Source organism: Schistocerca serialis, chromosome 2 (genome assembly GCF_023864345.2).
Source record: "Schistocerca serialis cubense isolate TAMUIC-IGC-003099 chromosome 2, iqSchSeri2.2, whole genome shotgun sequence".
NCBI lineage: Eukaryota > Metazoa > Arthropoda > Insecta > Orthoptera > Acrididae > Schistocerca > Schistocerca serialis.
In genome coordinates this window covers 435,397,810-435,420,324 of record NC_064639.1, presented here as the reverse complement: position 1 = coordinate 435,420,324, position 22,515 = coordinate 435,397,810, and the positions used below count along the sequence as shown (strand labels likewise).

The following is a 22,515-nucleotide window of genomic DNA, read 5'->3' as shown; positions in this document are numbered from 1 at the left end:
TTGCCTCAAACTCGCAACATTTGTGATAATACACAGATGGCGACTTTAAATGACGAAATGTGTAATGGACGCGAGACTAGACCGTCAGCGCCATTGTTAACATCAATGTCAGAACCGAATATGAGACAAATTCAGCAATGTGACACAAATCGGACACAGGAAACTGACAAACTGGACCGACTATTAGAGTTATTTGCAGACATGAAACGAGACGTTAGTCAGAAAATTGACGCAAAACTGGACGCACTTGGTCAGGACTTTAAACAAAGGCTAGATAAAAGCGACGAAAAATTTGACGTATTAAGCCGTACTATGACCGAAAATTTTGAACGAACGACAAAACAGATGACAGAATTAAATAACACCACTCAACAGCTCAGACAGCGATTTGAGACATTGTCCGATCGAGTAAATAAACAGGAAGAAACTTTGGTTACATTCACACATGAAACAAAAAACAATATCACCCGATGTGAGAATCAGTTAACTCAAATAGTTAATGTGCAGCAGGAAGTGAACACTCGTGTGGAAGAGTTAGCTCAGGCCCACACTTCAGCTAGCTCCACCCAAGAAAAGCTGACTGAAGAAGTGGGAAATATTACCCAACAACTTACAATGGTAGTTCTTGAACAAACCCACCTCAAAGAAAAGATAGAAAAACTAGAAGATCGAGCGGACCTCGCGTCACTAAACAACGACACCAACATGGCCGAAAGAATTGTACATTAATGTAAATTGTGTGACGACTACCTGGACAAAAAACTTGAAACAATTACACAGGACATACTTTCAAAAACAAAGACACATGTTAAAGACGAGACAAAACACATACAAGACGAAGTGACAAAATTACGAGACAATGTTGTGCCGTGTTTGGCGATAGGAGCAAACGCATCGTCAGGAAACGACAAAACAGCTAAAACCATGGCTAATGACACAGACAGAACACCACCTATTGTGGAATCACCTATTTCAAATCAAAATTACAATGTGCCGCTTTCTTTTCCACCGAACGAGCAATATTACGTTACCACACCTAGAGTAGCAAGTGACCTAAATCACATCAATACAGTTATGCCAACCGTCATGGCCGATGACACGTTTGTAAGACATGGCTATTTCCAGACATTTTCCAGTGAGGACAAGCACAAAGTCCACCCTATTGTGTTTATTAGATCATTTGACGGTGTTTTTCCACGTAGTTGGTCAGAAGTCGATAAAATCAGATACGTCACCAATCTCATGAGAGGACGAGCAGCTAAGTGGGGTGCCGCTATGAAACGGCGGTGCCTTAAGTTTGAACAGTTCGAACAAGCCTTCTTGGACGAATTCTGGTCCGAGAATGAGCAACAGAGTCTAAGGAGAGAAGTGTGCAACCCCGAGACCTATGACCCTAAAAAAGACACATTAAGACAATACTTTGAGAGGTACTTAGACAAGACACTGTACTGGTCCAAACCAGCCGACTTGTCAGCGATAATTGACACTTTAAAGAGCCACTTACCCTTTCCATACCGAGACAGGTTAATAGGAGTACCGGAGAATGACGTTAAGACTTTCTTAAACTTCTTAGATCAAATGAACGTAGTTTACAGAGGCGATTCACGCCATTCAAATTTTATTCATATTAGTAACCAAAACCAGCACCCACCCCAAAGGAACCGTAGTGACGGTGGTTGGTGGAACCATCCGTCCGCGCCGCGACACAATACGATGCCTGCGCGCGAAACATATTCAAATGGAAACGTGTATGACGGTAGGAACAACCGCAGAAATTCGTGGAATAATAACAATAATTATCACCCATATCAAAATGGTAACTACAAGCAAAATGAAAATTACAGACAGTACAACAACAACAATAGGAGACGTGAGAATAACCGGTTCAACCCGGGCTACTTTGACAGGAACATGCCATATAACAGACATAATTACCATCAAAACAATAACAATCCCAACAATCACCGAGAGAATATGTGGAACACACAAAATTCACGCATGACAAATCATAACCCTCCACGGAATCCGCCGGCGTTCCCCGGTAAAGTTATGCACTCCCCGCCACGAAGTAGCAATAACCATTGCGGCGCGCCATCAGCTGACGCGTGGGCGCCAAACGGCCGGAATGTAAACATAGAGGAGCTGGTCAATGAACCCGGCCAAACACAGCAGACGACGGAAAACAGTCGACGACCGAGCTAAGCGCTCGTGCTACGGTCGTGAGGTGTTGTAAGAGCGCAACGGCTGAGACGGTTTGTTTCCCCAGGTACGATGACAAAATGACAGAAGAACAGGAATTAACAAATCTATCAGGTTGATGACCTTGTTCTTTTGCTTTCACATCCCTAGTCTACAAAATTAAAACAACTGAACAGAAAATGGCAGCTATTATATTCAGGTCCTTTCAGAATAGCAAGCATACCTCACCCAGGTTGTTACTCCCTAGAATACCCGTTATCTCACAAGCCGAGGGGGCTGCATCCCCACAGACATTTGAAACCCTTTGTGCACTAAAACAACATAATATAATAATAACTAAGTTGAACATGAGCAAGTTGCTGTGAAAACGAGATCATAAATATTTGTATTGAATACACGAACATTAAGTTGAACAGCCTAAGAACACAAACATTCATTTATGGAAATTATATACTGCAGTTACACTTGTACACATAATTATGAAGAGAATGTAAATCCAGGTGAGTACACTTACTAAATGAGAAAAGATATTCATGTGGGAATGAGTTCTACACAGGTTACATTTGTTGTTAATTGTAAATTATAAGGTGAATCAACAATTAGTTATTTCAAGGCACTCCAATGACAGGAGATAATAGCTGTTGAAATCAGTAATGACATAGGTATGTAGCAGAATGAATGAGGACTTAAGAATGAATGATCAGTATGAATGAGTTAATATTTAAGTTAATATAAGAAGGTAAGTTACTGTGAAGCAGTTGATGGAGACAGATTATTTGAGGAAAATATTATTGGAGTTTTATGAGAAAGGACGTGCCAAATGGCCCCACGTATGTGATATATTAATGTTTGATGAGGAATATGTTTAATGTATAAGGATATATATATATATTATGATGAATAGGTGAGTAAGGAATGAGTGAGAATGTTTTGGTAATATTGTGCTACATAGAGAAGTGAGTAAACAGTCTACATCTGTAAGATTATACAAGAATTTCAGTTTGAAAGAAAACATTTGTGATGTGTTAGAACACGTGAGTACAAGACGTTAAAAGTGAATCTATTTACAGTGCCCTTGAAAATGAACGAATGTAAGAAAAGCAGAGTGAACATAATGGTGATCACAGCTGTTGAAAGAAGTGTAATAAGAATGTAACTTGGAAACACATTAGCTTTAATTTATGGCAGAAGTGTAACTTGGTAACCTTTTGTTAAGTTTTGTTAAGCCACTGTGTGGAAGAAAACATTTATAGTTCGTGTTCAGACAGGAGAACGATATTTTGAGGAACTTAAGTTGAAATATAGTTTTCGCACAGCCCTCATGTGAATACATTTGTATAGAAAAAAAATTTTTTTACACAAGATAGAAAACCCTGAGGAAGCAAAAGATAGGAGAGTTATTAAGGCTGTTTTGCGACTCGTACAACAACTCTACTTAAGCGAACAGATGACAAAATTACATCTATGTTGAAGACAACATTTGACTTTTCAGGCTATGCAAGGTAAGTGCAAAGGAGCAGTGACCACCCGTGCAACCGACGTCGAGCAACGGACAGTGAGAAAGAGACATTTTACTGTCAATTATAATATGTTCTTTATTTATGATTTATAGATAGAAATGATGTGTATACACACAACATACATAATGTTTAACCTTCATTAAAGTAGAAGAAAGTTCATGGTTGAACTCTTGAGAGGAAATTTGATATGTTATCATATAATACACATTATGAGAGAGACAATCTCTGAGATACATTTTCCATTTGTATAGACGGTATCCACAAGAAGTGGAGATATTGAGGATGTACTGAGCAGATATGCGATTCACTCATGCAAGGATTTGTTAAGGTATAATACGCTAAGTCATATGAACAATCACAACACAACCAGAGAATCTGTCATGATGTTACCCTACACAGACTTGACGTAAGGACACTTACATTTACCCATGATTTGGTAAATTGTAAGCACCCCTTTCACACACCCCTTGAAGGTGATGCAAACATTATAACGTATTATGTTCTCTTTGTATGTAGTAGCTGTAGGATTTGATAATTTACGAGTAGTGAATAGTTTCTTCCATTCTATCTTTTTTTTTTTTTTGTTATCCTACCACCTCCTGCAGCTGGGTATTGTTTGTTTATGGAATGTAAGAATATATTGTGTGACAGTAAACTTTCAGGTATGAATAAAAAGACATGAAGAAAACTGAATATTGATGGCATTACAAGCCTGGTCAACCACTAGCCAAGATATGGAATCAAAAGAAAGAAAGAAATAGGCCTAATAAATGAAGGAAAGCCCGTGCTTTAAGCATTAAGTCTGATGTCCCTTGGCACGCCCAAACCTGAATAAAAAAAAAAATTAATATCCCAATAAAAGAAAGCCAATGGGACTTAGTATAAATTATTTTGTAGTGTAAATATTTCACGTGCATATTCTTGTAAATTTATATGTATATGTGTTAAAACTTTGCATATTGTCAACGTATTTTGAAATGTGACCACGAAATGTAAGCTTTCATAATTAACTATGTAAACATGCTGGGACACCGTGAACTTTGTTAAAATGTAAATGTTGCAAACTGTGTTAAACAGTGAACGTTATAAACGACGAATTTTTTGTTGTTTGTGAAACTTATGGTGCATAAACCAAATAACTGTTTGTAAATCGATATAAACTGTAATTTACTTCGACGATAATGAGGATTTCCACACTGCAAATGAACGTTTGTTGGCAAGTGTAAACAAAGTGGTGAAACACCTACCTTTGCGAACATCGACGCTGTTGTTCCTGGCCGGCCTTCAGATGCTTGGAGACAATAAACTCAGCACCTGTCGTAGGCGATGTGGAGGCTAAAAACTACATCGACCATATATGCCCCGGGAACAATAGTCATGAAAACGCACATGGACCTGGAGTGTTGTGTCGTAACAGAGGACATGGACGTTGCTTCAGATCACGCACACGCTCAATCTTATGGTGTCACCAAACTTAACACGCCATTTATGCTGGAATAACAACTTGTAATGAACACTGTGTGAGAGCGAATACTGTTGAAGACTGTCATAACACAGCGATTTTGAAACTGCCGCACGCGAAATTCAGTGATGCTATTGCGCATGCGCACAGACTACGTGCTGCCAGAGATTAATTGGGAAACCAACGCTGGAAGCATGGAGGTAGAATAAGGGGAGATGGCGCTACAGACTTCAGCTGTACGTTGTTTTGAAGCCAGTGGGCGGGACCTGCCGCTATCTTGGATCCCCCAAAACATTAGCAGACGAGTGTTTACAATTGCTTCTTGTTCGTTATTTATGTCGTGTGCACGTGATATTTGTTTTACATAGTAAATGTTACTCGGTTTTAGTGAACAACACAGCATAAGGAACGCAACTTCAAACGTTTTTCTGGTCTTAAATGCGTATTCGATACAGTAATACGTAAAAATATTACGCTTCTTGCCTCAGTACTGTAATTCCTTTTTGTTTATACACTTAGAATAACCGAGAAGAGACGTATGTGCTATGAAAAGCGTGCTTTTGTAATCCATTTCTATTCACTTTCATTGTGTTTGTGTCGATAATTGATAAAGCCAGAACTCCAAAAACAATGATTGATAGTTTAGAGGCACCGATTTGTATTCGTTGCATTTTCAAGTCAAATGCAAATTTTAAATGTTCACGTTTGCAAGAAACTTACCTTATTTCCTTTTGGTGTCCCATAGATGTATGCAGGGATGATATAAACAAGCCAGCTGTCATGTCAACAAAGTGAAAAATACGTTAAATTACGAGGGAACAGAACTGAATTTAAGATTGTCAGGCCCATTGCAATTTCCACATCTGCTTTCTTTTTAAATTGTACCTACCAAATGACATTCAGTGTGGCAAAGAACAGAAATTTACAGGGTAATACGACAACACAGTGATTAATGTAATGATCTAAGCCTGAACTTCGATAGGGAACTTTGCTTTAACAAATATGTAACCATTTAAGTACTTATAATTTAACCGCTGTAACAGGTGTTCCACACATTTTACTGAAGATTTAATTAACTACATGTAGTTACATTAGTTTTATATTAAATTATTGCACTTTAAAACATTAGTCCCCATTTACAGGATATTTCTTGCCAGGACTTTTCAGTTACTTCAGAATAACCACACAGTGAAAACCAAGTGTAATGCTCACTTCCAGACAGCTCTTCGCCTTGGATTGATAGGAAATCTAAAGTTAAATCACAGAAATAAAACCATACTGTAAAACTTTACAGTGCATCAGAATTTCAAGTATATATAAGAAAATAGCGCTTAAATAAGTCCACTTACGAGTGAAATGTGAATTGTTTAAACTTTAGACTACAATCAGAACGATTAGTACACCCGTGAGCGACGCAAGCCGACATTTTTTATCAAAACACTTCATGACTACATGGAATCAAACCACCAGAGGCGAATGTTTTGGGGTAGCTAACATGGCGGACCTTCTCTTGGGTCGGCTTCAAGTTTGTGACATCATGACAACTCTTATTTTTACCTCCATGGCTGGAAGCGCACAACATTAACTGCGCTGGTGAGCAGCTTGCTCAAAGACACACTATGTAAACATATATATATTAATTGTCTAAAAAGGATCAAAACTGTAACAAGTGTATGTAGTATATAGATTCAGAAACCAAGTATTGGCAAAGATAATCCTCTAAGTATGCACGTGGCGTTTCCTGGGAAAATATGTATAATAGACATTTAGGTATGTCTATTCTATTGTTTGCTAGCCTGCCACGCTAAATGTTTTAGCGTGACAGTCGACGGGGCGATGTAGCGGGGCTTTAAATTTCGCCGCGCTACACTCGTTCCCTCAGATAAAAAATATCCCGTCGCAGAGGTATGAGCGCTCGACGGCAGAGAAAATACTAAAATGGTAACACTTTTTTTGTTTTCTATCCGGTTTTTTTTGTCTCTTGATAGCGGTAGCTTATAGCAGGCGTGATCGGATGCTGACGTAAAAACTTAATGGCCAATCTTGATCTGATTGTAATGTGTAGACATTGTGGAAGTTATTAAGAAATTCGGTGGATGGAAGTAGCAAAGTGAATTAAATTGCATACAGTATCAAGATGATTTTAATTGGTATAAATTAGTGATCCCTGGACTGTTACAAGATTTCGGAGCAGATTTTTTCACGCTGAAATGAAGGAGATTTTTGAAGATGTGGACGCCGCCCGAAAGAAGACATGTTAACCTGGTAAAGAATGAACTCTAAGCTATGCCATTTCCCCCTGTCAGTTACATTTGTTATTCTGTTATTTTTCAAAATTTTTTGTAGTGGAAATTGGTTTAACTTTTGCTCAAAAATGCCACAAGGACCACCCCCAACAATAGCTTTTTCGAATAACGAAGTCCGATAGCTTTTCCGTAATACAAAGTCCGATTTGCATTTCATTTTTCCCCTTTTTCACGGTCATTTAGGATTATAAAACCCCTTTTTTATTCATTTCTTCCCACATTTCCAATCTTTTCTTCTATTTTTCATTTTTTATTAACCACTACATGCTCAATATACAGATTGAACAACATCGGGGAGAGGCTACAACCCTGCCTCACTCCCTTCCCAACCACTGCTTCCCTTTCATACCCCTCGACTCTTATAACTGCCATCTGGTTTCTGTACAAATTGTAAATAGCCTTTCGCTCCCTGTATTTTACCCCTGCCACCTTCAGAATTTGAAAGAGAGTATTCCAGTCAACATTGTCAAAAGCCTTGTCTAAGTCTACAAATGCTAGAAACATAGATTTGCCTTTCCTGAATCTTTCTTCTAAGATACGTCGTAGGGTCAGTATTGCCTCACATTTTCCAACATTTCTACGGAATCCAAACTAATCTTCCCCAAGGTCGGCTTCTACCAGTTTTTCCATTCGTCTGTAAAAAATTCCCATTAGTATTTTGCAGCCGTGACTAATTAAACTGATAGTTCGGTAATTTTCACATCTGTCAACACCTGCTTTCTTTGGGATTGGAATTATTATATTCTTCTTGAAGTCTGAGGGTATTTCGCCTGTTTCATACATCTTGCTCACTAAATGGTAGAGTTTTGTTAGGCCTGGCTCTCCCACGGTTGTCGGTAGTTCTAATGGAATGCTGTCTACCCCTGGGGCCTTGTTTCGACTCAGGTCTTTCAGTGCTCTGTCAAACTGTTCACGCAGTATCATATCTCCCATTTCATCTTCTTTTACATCCTCTTCCATTTCCATAATATTGTCCTAAAGCACATCGCCCTTGTATAGACCCTCTATATACTCCTTCCACCTTTCTGCTTTCTCTTCTTTGCTTAGAACTGGGTTTCCACCTGAGCTCTTGATATTCATACAAGTGGTTCTCTTTTCTCCAAAGGTCTCTCTAATTTTCCTGTAGGCAATATCTATCTTACCCCCAGTGAGATAAGCCTCTACATCCTTACATTTGTCCTCTAGCCATCCCTGCTTAGCCATTTTGCACTTCCTGTCGATCTCATTTTTGAGACGTTTGTATTCATTTTTGCCTGCTTCATTTACTGCATTTTTATATTTTCTCCTTTCATCAATTAAATTCAATATCTCTTCTGTCATCGAAGGATTTCTATTAGTCCTCATATTTTTACCTACTTGATCCTCTGCTGCCTTCACTATTTCATCCCTCAAAGGTACCCATTCTTCTTCTACTGTAGTTCTTTCACCCATTCTCGTCAGTTGTTTCCTTATGCTCTCCCCTGAAGCTCTCTACAACCTCTGGTTCTTTCAGTTTATCCAGGTCCCATCTCCTCAAATTCCGAACTTTTTGCAGTTTCTTCAGTTTTAATCTACAGTTCATAACCAATAGATTGTGGTCCGAGTCCACATCTGCCCCCGGAAATGTCTTACAGTTTAAAACCTGGTTGCTGACTCTGTGTCTTACCATTATATAATCTGAGACCTTCCAGTATCTCCAGGCTTCTTCCATGTTTATTGAACTAGCTATGATTAAGTTACGCTCTGTGCAAAATTCTACCAGGCGGCTTCCTCTTTCATTCACACTGTATATAATCATTAGCATTGATAGATGTCGCCAGTTGCAGCAAAATATTCTGTTACACATGGCTTGGTGGCAGTTTGGCACTGTCCTATGATTAAGATGGATACAGGCCTTTGCAGAATATTGTCAATGTATAGTTTCCAGACTTTTCCTCTGCTTTTTTCATGTGCGAGGATCAATTTATCTGCAGAAAACACCATCCTAATACCCTGCTGCTTGATGTCTGTCACCAATTCCAATGACTCATCACCAACAAACATGGCTCCAATATAGATAGCCATAATCTCATGCAGATTCCTTGAAGGATATACCCCAACCCTCCTTGCTTAATTTAATAATACACATTTTGTTTGTGCTTAAGCTAAATTTGTGCCAACTTTCTGAAACAAGAATTTATCTTACATGACAAATTCATTGTAATAGAATACAGCCATGTTACACAGTAGATGTGCTCTTCTGTGCTTCATTGTAGACCCAGATGCATCTCTTGGAAACTGAACATGTTTCCTCTGTTAAAAGTGAAAAATAAAACAGCATGTAAAGCAGAATTACAAATTTTGCAATGCACAAACCTAGCTTTACATTAATGTCAAAATGCGGATACAAGGAATGCAGGTTGTTAAAGTTGGCTCTTTTTCTGTTAAAGCTGGTTCTCTTTCTATTATCAGTCTTCTCACTGGTTTGATGTGATCTGCCACAAATTCCTCTCCTGCACTAATCTTGCTGTCACAGAGCAGCACTTGCATGTCCTCAATTATTTGTTGGGTGCATTCCAATCTGTCTTCCGTACAGTTTTTACCCTCTAGTACCATGGAGATTATTCCCTGATGTCAAGACACATGGTTCTACATGTCAATAAATTGGTCTTGGGATATTTACTGTGTGTAGATGAATGCTGGGTCTGGGTCACACTTACACAAAAATGATCTAAATCATGTACCTTATAACACACATTCATTAAAGTTTAATTGTGAAATTCATCATTAGAATATGAAATGTGGAAGTGTGTGTATGTTGTCCATTTTGACAAAGGCTTTATTGGCCGAAAGCTCACTTTCTGACAGTCCTTTTGTTGTGCCTGGCTGCGACCCAGCATCTCCGCTGTATGGTGAGTAGCAACTATCCTTTTCATGATATTGCTACATTCCATCCTGGATTTTCCCTTGTTTGAAGATGTGGAAGTATTGCATAACCAAATGTGATGTTTTGTAAGCAAACAAAGTATCAAAGAAATATGATGCTTCCAAAATTTCTTTATTTTTGAGTTATTGATAAAGCTTCTTCCACATCCTAAGGTCAGAAACTGGTCTATTAATATTCATGTGATGTAATATACACTCCTGGAAATTGAAATAAGAACACCGTGAATTCATTGTCCCAGGAAGGGGGAAACTTTATTGACACATTCCTGGGGTCAGATACATCACATGATCACACTGACAGAACCACAGGCACATAGACACAGGCAACAGAGCATGCACAATGTCAGCACTAGTACAGTGTATATCCACCTTTCGCAGCAATGCAGGCTGCTATTCTCCCATGGAGACGATCGTAGAGATGCTGGATGTAGTCCTGTGGAACGGCTTGCCATCCCATTTCCACCTGGTGCCTCAGTTGGACCAGCGTTCGTGCTGGACGTGCAGACCGCGTGAGACGACGCTTCATCCAGTCCCAAACATGCTCAATGGGGGACAGATCCGGAGATCTTGCTGGCCAGGGTAGTTGACTTACACCTTCTAGAGCACGTTGGGTGGCACGGGATACATGCGGACGTGCATTGTCCTGTTGGAACAGCAAGTTCCCTTGCCGGTCTAGGAATGGTAGAACGATGGGTTCGATGGCGGTTTGGATGTACCGTGCACTATTCAGTGTCCCCTCGACGATCACCAGTGGTGTACGGCCAGTGTAGGAGATCGCTCCCCACACCATGATGCCGGGTGTTGGCCCTGTGTGCCTCGGTCGTATGCAGTCCTGATTGTGGCGCTACCTGCACGGCGCCAAACACGCATACGACCATCATTGGCACCAAGGCAGAAGCGACTCTCATCGCTGAAGACGACACGTCTCCATTCGTCCCTCCATTCACGCCTGTCGCGACACCACTAGAGGCGGGCTGCACGATGTTGGGGCGTGAGCGGAAGACGGCCTAACGGTGTGCGGGACCGTAGCCCAGCTTCATGGAGACGGTTGCGAATGGTCCTCGCCGATACCCCAGGAGCAACAGTGTCCCTAATTTGCTGGGAAGTGGCGGTGCGGTCCCCTACGGCACTGCTAGGATCCTACGGTCTTGGCGTGCATCCGTGCGTCGCTGTGGTCCGGTCCCAGGTCGACGGGCACGTGCACCTTCCGCCGACCACTGGCGACAACATCGATGTACTGTGGAGACCTCACGCCCCACGTGTTGAGCAATTCGGCGGTACGTCCACCCGGCCTCCCGCATGCCCACTATACGCCCTCGCTCAAAGTCCGTCAACTGCACATACGGTTCACGTCCACGCTGTCGCGGCATGCTACCAGTGTTAAAGACTGCGATGGAGCTCCGTATGCCACGGCAAACTGGCTGACACTGACGGCGGCGGTGCACAAATGCTGCGCAGCTAGCGCCATTCGACGGCCAACACCACGGTTCCTAGTGTGTCCGCTGTGCCGTGCGTGTGATCATTGCTTGTACAGCCCTCTCGCAGTGTCCGGAGCAAGTATGGTGGGTCTGATACAACGGTGTCAATGTGTTCTTTTTTCCATTTCCAGGAGTGTAGTTATGTAATAAAGTTCACATGTGCCTCCTCAGAAATTGGATATCCTACCACAATTAAACAGGACACTTATCAGATAACTGACTGCAACTATATGTGTGACAAAATGGTCAGCATGTCTGATTGCTAAGCATAGTATCTGGGTTCAGTTCCCAGTATTCCCAGGGATTTTTTCCTTGATGGTAGGACTGGGATAGGGTGCACTCTGACTCATGATGCCAACTGAGAAACTACTTGAATGAGAAGCAGTGACTCCGACATCTGCAAAGCCAAGAGAGTGGTCTGCTGACTACATGCCCCTCCTTACCACGACCAAATGATGAATGATGACATCAGTAGAGGATGACTCAGTGGCTAGTCATCATTGAAAGACCTGACAGGGGTAGTTGACAGAGCTTTAGCTATATATGTGACCGACTGACAATGTTACGCATAAAAATGTCTCCTTAGCAACACGTTGCCAACAAGGATATAATGAGTGCACAAGCTGTTTGAGTTACGTCAATATTATTGCTCAATTATGAAACAAAATGGATCTTAATTATTACTTAATACATACAAATGATATCAAATGGCAGATGTTCAACAGGCTGCTCTCTGAAGCTGGCAGAATGTATATCAACATGAGGAAGTGGGGATATGCTTGTGACTACATAATGTGAATGTGGCGAAGAAGAGACAATGAACCATCTGCTTGTCTGCAAGTTGTGGGCAACTATGTATTCTTCCCAGAGCATGAAGATGCCATGCCACCAAGGAAGCATGGGAATTAGCTGCATATTGGTCACACCATACCTGCATAATATGTATTTGTGCAGCAATAATTATCAATGCCATTGACTGTTAGTAGAAAAGATAACTCTTACAGTTCCAATCCATAAGTATTATGTTAGTAATATTCTGTAAATTATAGTGTATGTTTTTACCATAAACAAAAATGTGTACCTTTAGGTAATCTGCCTACAAAAAATACTGAGTTATTAACTATCAATCCTTTGGCATGTTATAAGTTTTGTATATTTCTTTTGATGCCTCCATCAACAGATATATACAATCCAAGGCTTTATGATTGAGTATTTCACTCCTTTCTGTGTTGTGTTAAAGCTGCATAAACATGTAGAGTAAGTAATTTCGACTAGGCAGATGTCTGGAAGCGTATTGTCAATATTAAGTGAGTCATAAAATATCGAAGTGTATATAACAAGAGTAAAGTCATAACTTCTGGTTTTTTTTTTTTTTTTTTTTTTTTTTGGGGGGGGGGGGGGGGAGGAGGGGGGGCAGCGGCGGCGGCTGTGTGGGGCTACAGAGACAGACAGAACATAACCTACTCCAATGGGAGCTGTTACCAAAAACTTCGCAATCTTATCGGGGTCATACACAAGGGTAATAACACAAAAGTTTAAATGTCGAGGTGAATTGTCCCACTTAGTCAAACTAGACTTCAACAGGTGTGGATTTACACGTGCTGTTTAGTGAGAACTGGATAACATTATATGAAATGAAATGTCCAATAAACTTCATGATTGATAGAAATATAAAAGGTAACTGTTTTGGTTGTGCTGATGATCTTGCACTACCAACAAACAATGTGAATGAGGCTAAATAACAAACTGAACAACTAGAAAATAGTAACAAAAGTGAGAGTAGAAATTTTGTTTGGAAAGACAGTAATGCTTCAACCCTTCAAGACAAACTCTTTACATCTGACCACGAAAGACCATGGTTTTAACTGTGGCAACATGTTGGGAGAGCGAGTGGCATAGCACTTCGGGAGGAGTGGAAAGGATCTTGAGTACAAGGCACGATGATTGATACTCGAAGAACTGGCGAAGGATATTTTCAGTTTCTCCATTCCATAGTTACATTGTGTACAATGCAGGTACTGTTGGTGGTTGCAGAGGTGTGTAAAGAGCCAGTAAATGATTCAATGAAAATACTGGTACTGAATGGAAGATGACAAAGAGAAGACTAAAATAATGAATTTAACCTCCAAAATTATTTCACTGCAGTACACTTCTATACAGTTCCTCCTTTCATTCTTTGCATAATGGCCAAAATGGACACACACTGAGAAGGTATTGATGGACAGAAATTCAATTAACCACTAAATAGGGGAAGGGCATCTGCACATGATGATATAACTGTGCAATTCCATATAGATTATGGGGAAGAACTTTCTTCCCTTCTAAAAGCAGTTTATGACAGGTTAATGTAGCAACAGAAGAGTTCGAAGTGATTGGAAAAATATGCAGATCACTTTACTAATCAAGAAGTTTTTCAGACATATGCATATATACACCTTATTGCTAATACTGGATAAAATATTAAGATGCAGCAGAAGAAGCAAGGAAAATTGAAGAGACACATCTAAAAACTTGTATTGAAAGAAAGTGAAAACTGGCAAATTGGGGAATGCTTGAGGAGAAATATGTAGCTGTATTAGTATGCATGACTACAAGAATGATAGACACAGCATATAGGAAAACTGAAAGCAGAAAGAAACGTAAACCTTTTAAGAGATGAGAAGAGGGAGAAAGGTGGAACAAATTAAGGGAAGAAAATCTTGGACACTATTATGGAAAGCAAAGAGGAAGGATAGGAAGACAAGACTGCAATTTGACAATGCATATCCTAAATTAAAAGAATGCACCTGGAGTTAACAACTTACCCAAAATTAAGATCTTTGAGAGAACCAACCATGATAAAACTATCCCCCATGGTGTGCAAGATGTGAAACAGGCAAAATACTACTGATTTCAGAAAGGACATAACAATTTCAATTCCACAGCTGGCAGGTGCGAATATTATTGAAGTACCGGTTTTGGGAGTCGTAGTAGTATTTGTAGTAACAACAACAACAACAACAGCAACATTTCATATGGCTCAACACCATGGTGAAAGTCTTTCAATTTTATGCCAGTTCATTGACTTGCATGTCCCTAATCTATAAGGTGTGATTGGAAAGTTTTAAGATTGTATCCGCTACTGCTTACTGGTTTGGCGGGCAGGTACACGGAGGGTGGGGAGCGAGTCATTGCCTTGTCCTTGAACACCATCTAACAGGAAACTGTGTTTCCTTTATCCAGTTCGTTGTGGCAGCTGGTTGAGTGCGGGTCTGTTAGAGCTTGTTGCCAGATTCTGTCTGCATGAAAATGGAGATAAAAATGGAGCAACGAGTTTGTGTGAAATTTTGTTTTAATGGTTCAAATGGCTCTGAGCACTATGGGACTCAACTGCTGAGGTCATTAGTCCCCTAGAACTTAGAACTAGTTAAACCTAACTAACCTAAGGACATCACAAACATCCATGCCCGAGGCAGGATTCGAACCTGCGACCGTAGCGGTCTTGCGGTTCCAGACTGCAGCGCCTTTAACCACACAGCCACTGCGGCCGGCAAATTTTGTTTTAAAACCGGGAAATCAGCTTTTGGAGATAATTGCATGAGCCAGTCAAATGTTTTTGTCTGGTTCAACAGATTTAAAAATGGCCGCAAATCATTTGAAGATGAACTACGGTCCGGCCGTCCTCCGCCTCAAAAACAAATGAAAATGTTGTGAAAGTTTGTGACAGAGTGCTGTGATCGTAGACCTACAATTAGGGAGATGGCTGATTAACTTAAGTTTCTATGTAGTTCAGTCAATTTTAACTATAGATCTGAACATGTGTAGTGTGTCCGCAAAATTCATTCCAAAAGTGTTGTCAAGTGACCAGAGAAAATACAGACTTGAAGTGTGGCAAGAACTGAGTAATCAAGACTAAAAATGACCCAGATTTGTTGAATAGGGTAATTACAGGTGACAAATTGTGGGTACATGGATATGATCCTGAAACTGAAGTGCAGTCTTCGCAGTGGAAGACTCCAGGTTCATCAGGACCGAAAAAAGGATGCAAAGTTGGTTGAAGGTGAAGACAATGTTGGTGACTTTTTTTAATTCTACCGGTATTGTGCATCATGAATTTACCCCTGGAGGACATACAATTAACCAGGAATACTACAAATGTGTCCTTGAGCGTTTGCGCGATAAGGTGTGGAAGAAAGGGCCAACATTGTGGAAAGACAGGAGTTGGGTGCTACACCATGACAATGCTCCGGCTCATCGTGCCTTCTCCATCATTCAATGTTTGACAAAATTCCTGTGCTTCCACAACCACCATATTCCCGTGATTTGGCCCCTGCACACTTCTACCCGTTTCCTAAACTGAAATTTTCAGTGAAAGGAAAGCGATTTGACTCAACTGAAACATCCAGGCAAATACGGAGTGTTCTTAACACACTTCAGGAAAAAAAATTTCCAGGAATTTTTCCAAAAGTGAAAACACCGTTGCATTCTGTGTGTTTAGTCAGAAGGGGACTATTTTGAAGGAGATGCATCACAGTAGCATGTAAGTACCACTACTGTACAATTACAAGCCCTTTCTTACAACTTTCCAATCACACCCACATTCCATTAATCCTATTGGGAATAGGGAACCTACAGTTCAACATGCAATGTTACCCGTGTGTCGTTACTGGCAAATCTTCACATCATTTAGACATGAAGACTGTGTTATAGAGAGACTGAAACAGTACTTAGTCTGACTGGGGTTCAATCCCACAAACTTCTGGTTTCTTGACAGGCTCTTTACTGCTAGACTACCAGGCCTGACATAAGCTATGTCAGTATTCTGCAGCAATTATAAGCTGTGGTTTCAAAATACTGATATAAAGTATTATAGATGAATAGAAATAGTGATATAATTTAACCTCAGGAGACGTAAATTCAGGTCCCTCAGAATTGCAGAAACATGCAAGACAATACAGAAATCTCAACTTATCATAGATAATCGGCTGAAGTAAGGGAAACTTATATTAGAGCATTTGCAAGTTTAGATAAAGCTTTTGCCTGTGTTCACTGGAATACACTCTTTGAAATCCTAAAGGTATCAGGGATAAAATACACAGAACAAAAGCTTATCTAAAACTTCTACTGAAACTAGATTGCAGTGAAAGTGTGGAAAGACATGAGAGGGGCAGTAATTGAGAAGAGAGTGAGACAGGTTTGTAACCTATTCCCAAACTTATTCAACTGTACACTGAGCAAGCAGTAACGCAAGCCAAATTTCGAAGGACGATTAGGCTAATTTCACACCGCACTTAAAAATGAAAACAAATATGGCCCATCATATGATGATAAAGTATAACATGGCCTCATCTCTCAGGGATTTGCAGGAAACTTGAAATTATTGTTATCACCACAAACTCTAATGGCCATGAGAATTCACAATCAAAATATTCTGGACCTACACAGAGGTGAGTTGTGATGTCACATGCGAGCTCACTGCATTGCAAACCAGAATATAGTTGGGATTACATTTCATGATCGGTGAAACGATAGTATAAAGCCTCCTAAGGACATCAACCTCTTTCACCATCTGTGTGTCCCCCTACCCTGAAAGAACAGTCACCACATGGTTGAATACACATGCGGCAACCTTCTATGAAGAAGGCATACAAAAACTTGTGCCACGCTATGACAAGTGCCTACAAAATTTCGGAAGCTATGTAGAAAAGCAGTTTAACAGATTTAGATTTTTGTACATTAAATATTTTTTCTGTATCTGTACAAGTTTGTTTTATATAACCAAATGACACTTCCTTTAAGGACATACCTCATATACTGAAACGAAAGATCAAATGTTTTTGGCGGCATTGCTCTCATTGGCTGAAGCTGTCAAAATGTTAAACCAAACTTACTCAATTCTGCAAGTTTCTTAAAAACATGCATTTTTATTGTTATGAATATTTGAAAGATTGCTAAATTCTAAGATAAACAATATTAAATTTGAATTTACCCATGATAAAAAATAATTAACATTCAATACTTGAAATACTAACACAATGGCTTCTGGACAAAATACCTCCTTGTGGCATCTCCTAGCGGCATTTTTCAGAACTTCCTTACGCTTTGCCCCTGAATCTAAGCTGCAGGCATATTTTTGGACCATGAAAATTGGGGGAAAAAAGGTTCTTTTGCATTCGGGTAAATGCATAGTTGCCTTCACATGTGACCCTACCTCTGACTGTATAAGAAATGCTGATGACTAACGTAGTGTAGGCGACGAGGTGTGCGGGAGTAACAGCTATTCTCTCTCTCTCTCTCTCTCTCTCTCTCTCTCTCTCTCTCTCTCTCTCTCTCTCTCTCCCCCGCACACCTCGTCGCCTACACTACATTAGTCATCAGCATTTCTTATACAGTCAGAGGTAGGGTCACATGTGAAGGCAACTATGCATTTACCCGAATGCAAAAGAACCTTTTTTTCCCGAATTTTCATTTTTTCCCCCCTAAGGTAAGTCTTTCCGCTCCCGGGATTGGAATGACTGCTTACCCTCTCCCTTAAAACCCACATCCTTTCGTCTTTCCCTGTCCTTCCCTCTTTCCTGATGAGGCAACAGTTTGTTGCAAAAGATTGGATTTCATGTGTATGTTTGTGTTTGTTTGTGTGTCTATCGAGAGAGAGAGAGAGAGAGAGAGAGAGAGAGAGAGAGAGAGAGAGAGAGAAAATAGCTGTTACTCCTGTACACCTCGTCGCCTACACTACCTTAGTCATCAGCATTTCTTATACAGTCAGAGGTAGGGTCACATGTGACATGTGAAGGCAACTATGCATTTACCCGAATGCAAAAGAACCTTTTTTTCCCCAATTTTCATGGTCCAAAAATATGCCTGCAGCTTAGATTCAGGGGCAAAGCCTAAGGAAGTTCTGAAAAATGCCGCTAGCAGATGCCACAAGGAGGTATTTTGTCCAGAAGCCATTGTGTTAGTATTTTAAGTATTGAATGTTAATTATTTTTTATCATGGGTAAATTCAAATTTAATAGTGTTTATCTTAGAATTTAGCAATCTTTCAAATATTCATAGCAATAAAAATGCAAGTCGCTCATACCTCACCTGTCTTTCAACAACATCTTTGCCTCTTTACTTCCGCCCGACTGACATCTCTGCCCAAACTCTTTGCATTTACAAATGTCTGCTTGTGTCTGTGTATGTTCGGATGGATATGTGTGTGTGTGTGCGCACGCGAGTGTATACCTGTCCTTTTTTCCCCCTAAGGTAAGTCTTTCCGCTCCCGGGATTGGAATGACTCCTTACCCTCTCCCTTAAAACCCACATCCTTTCGTCTTTCCCTCTGCTTCCCTCTTTCCTGATGAGGCAACAGTTTGTTGCGAAAGCTTGAATTTCGTGTGTATGTTTATGTGTCTATCGACCTGCCAGCACTTTCGTTCGGTAAGTCACATCATCTGTGCTTTTAGATATATATAAAAACACAGATGATGTGACTTACCGAACGAAAGTGCTGGCAGGTCGATAGATACACAAACATTCACACAAAATTCAAGCTTTCGCAACAAACTGTTGCCTCATCAGGAAAGAGGGAAGGAGAGGGAAAGACGAAAGGATGTGGGGGTTAAGGGAGAGAGGGAGAGGGTAAGGAGTCATTCCAATCCCAGGAGCGGAAAGACTTACCTTAGGGGGAAAAAAGTAAAAAAGGACAGGTATACACTCGCGCGCGTGCTCACGCACGCACGCACACACACACACACACACACACACACACATATATCCATCCCCACATACACAGACACAAGCAGACATTTTCTGCATTTGTTTACATTTTCAACAATGTCTTTTAGTGTCAAGAGAAGATATGATGTGAAGAATGCTCTTCTGAATAACTCTTGCTTCCCATTGCAATTGTGGTTCTCACAGGAGGAGTGGATTCTTTTTGCGTGGAATGAGTGATAGCTGTCAAAATGAATGTACCCTTGGAAGTTGGTGCATGAGAGTTTGTTTGATGGGTTATAGTACTCCCAGTAGAGTCTAAAGAAATTATCTAATTAAACAATTTTCTGATATAAGTGTTACAGATGTTGAAGTGCGGAAGTCCTGAACTAAGAAATGGAATGCAGGAAATTAAAGAATGCCTTACCATGATAAATGCTGATTTGCAGAGCATCCAAGTCACCCCAGGCCATTACAAACAACCAACTTGGTTGTGGACATCATCAGATGAGGCATGGTGAAATAATAATTTTGTCTCAAGCCACATTTCTGGGATAGTGTAATAAAGGTTTCTACTGAGATTAGACTGGCAGAAACTGTCATTAATATAGAGGCAGGAAACCAGTTCAGCAAGTTTGAGATAGATCCTATACACAGCCTATTAGGGGAGCAGAGTTGCAAGTGCAACAGCACAGGAATTAATACAGAAGGGACCATCTACTCATCTCTCACCAGCAGCGACAGTAATCAAGAGCAGTATGACTGGGAAGACCTTTTATTTTTCCTCTGCAGTTAAATGTGCACCAAGATGAAACTTCCTGGCAGATTAAAACTGTGTGCTTCCTGTGGACCGTTGCCCCTGAAAGGTAAAACTCTTGGGTCCCAGTCCTGTCCAGCACACAGTTTTAACCTGCCAGGAAGTTTCATGAATGATCATGTGCATACAATTTCAACACTCTGGAGCAGACACAGTTAAAGTCAGTGGCCTCCATGTTTGCAATAGGACTGGGATGCAGACGGAACAGTCAACAGCTGGGGAGTGGACTGCCAATACACTTGAGGCAGGAGCAGATCAACATTTGTATACAACTCAGAAACATCTGAGTAGAACATACATCGATTATCACAACATATGGAAACATACAATAGGTGTCACTATGAGAACAAACTATGAGGGGACGGTCACAGACATCTAAGATGGGACCAAATGCAGAACACATTGAACTGATGGATAACCGCTGTATACACACAAGGAGTACATTGTTAACACAAGTAGCACCCCTGACAGCATGCCTGGAAATTTGTTTTCCCACAACTTCTTTCTTAATCCACTTGGCCAACCACATTCCAAATTTATTTCTTCTTTGAAGACCATCTCTAATAGAATAAGGAGTACACAGGGCATGATAGGGGAAAAAATTAAATAAATAGAAAAATGCATGAGAAATAAACTTGGGAAAACCTGTTGCCAAAAGATAAAAAACAGAGGCAGTGGAGTGAACACTTTGAGGTAACAGGGCAGGAAGTAAAAGTTTTAGAGAAACAATCACCTGTGTACATTAGTGGCATCTGTCGTGGGAGGTAGGGTTCAGATGAACATGATATGTCAGGTCTCCTGTGCTGAGCAGACTGTTCTGAACTAGGGGCAGAATTTGTCCTTGGCCATAGGTTGTTGCTGTGTCTTTTTGCATTTCAACACAACTCAGCTTTATGTCATATGATAATGTGGTTTTACATCCACATAAATCATACTCCACGTGCCACTGTGCACTGAAAAGTTGCCATAAATTTGGAGTAAGATATAGGAGCTCTACTTGTTTTAGGGTCAAGGCATGGGTGTAATAGGTGTAGGTGGTGTATGGGGCACATACCCACCTCTTGGGAAGTATACCTCTGAAAACAAAGAGTGCACACTTAACAATTAGCCAACTCAGCATTTTATGTGACAAATACCACTTTCAACTTGTTTTTTAAGTTGCACATATCTTTCCATTCTCGCAGCATGTTTGCCTTGCTCAGCAACTTTTTAATATAAATGCTTACTCGAGAAATTAACTGTTTTATGGAACACTATTGTCAATTCCTTTTATAAAACTGTCTATTAATGAAGTATTTAATAATGTTGACTACTGAATGGTAGCCTTAATGAAGACAGCAGAGGTTTAATACTACTTACAAAAAATTAGGAATATGTAAAAATTCCTACTTTGCACTTATTACGAAGGCTGTTTGTGTCAGCAGAAATGCATGGCTCAACAAAACCTAAGGACCAAAGAATTAACAGGCTTGCAAACACAAGACAATACAAATTTATAATGCTTCTTTGTATTACACTGATAAAAGCTGTCAGATAAAAAATTCTTCAGTCATAATTATTTATAACAAATGATATCCTGAACAGTCACACTATCACATTCACAATCTCAATTAAGTTTCACTTAAAAATTACAACTTCAACAATCAGGCCCAGGAAATCATTATCTCTGCTTATCTATTTTAAATATGTACATAGCTTGTGCATGGCATAGATCACTTTTCCCTTTGTGATTTATACGGGAGCAAATGTCTGAACACTGTTATCCACAAAAAAAAAAAAAATCTGTCACATGAACACATATTTACAAGCACTTGTGACTCCAAATGTTAACAGTTATTGCAATAACACTGTGCAGATGATGCACCATGGTACAACACGAACACAACCAATGTAACAGAAATCATTCCCATTCAGTTGTTCCAGGAGGTTTCGTTGTCAAATCGTAGAGCACTCTTGAAATGCCAGGCACTGTAAGAATTTCTGTTATCATTCTTGCTACAACCTAGAGACAGAGAGAAAAAACTGGTATTATAATGCAGTAATTGATTTTAATAGAGGGAAACACGTGGGAAAAATGTATATAAAAAAACAAAGATGCTGTGACTTACCAAACGAGAAAGTGCTGGTAGATTGACACAATAAAAATACACTA

At 40.1% G+C, this 22,515-nt stretch overlaps 1 protein-coding gene across 9 annotated transcripts in view; it reads right to left on the bottom strand.

Moving 5' to 3' along the window:
- Positions 1–21,839: 21,839 nt before the first annotated feature.
- The window catches only part of LOC126457297 (GMP synthase [glutamine-hydrolyzing]), a 178,771-nt gene continuing 178,095 nt past the window's right edge, over positions 21,840–22,515 (bottom strand). For all 9 annotated transcript variants that reach the window (XM_050093475.1, XM_050093474.1, XM_050093476.1 and 6 more), the window contains one exon: positions 21,840–22,365. In XM_050093475.1, the coding sequence (XP_049949432.1) occupies positions 22,264–22,365 (102 nt within the window). In that variant the 3' untranslated portion in view covers positions 21,840–22,263. The remainder of the gene's footprint in view (positions 22,366–22,515) is intronic.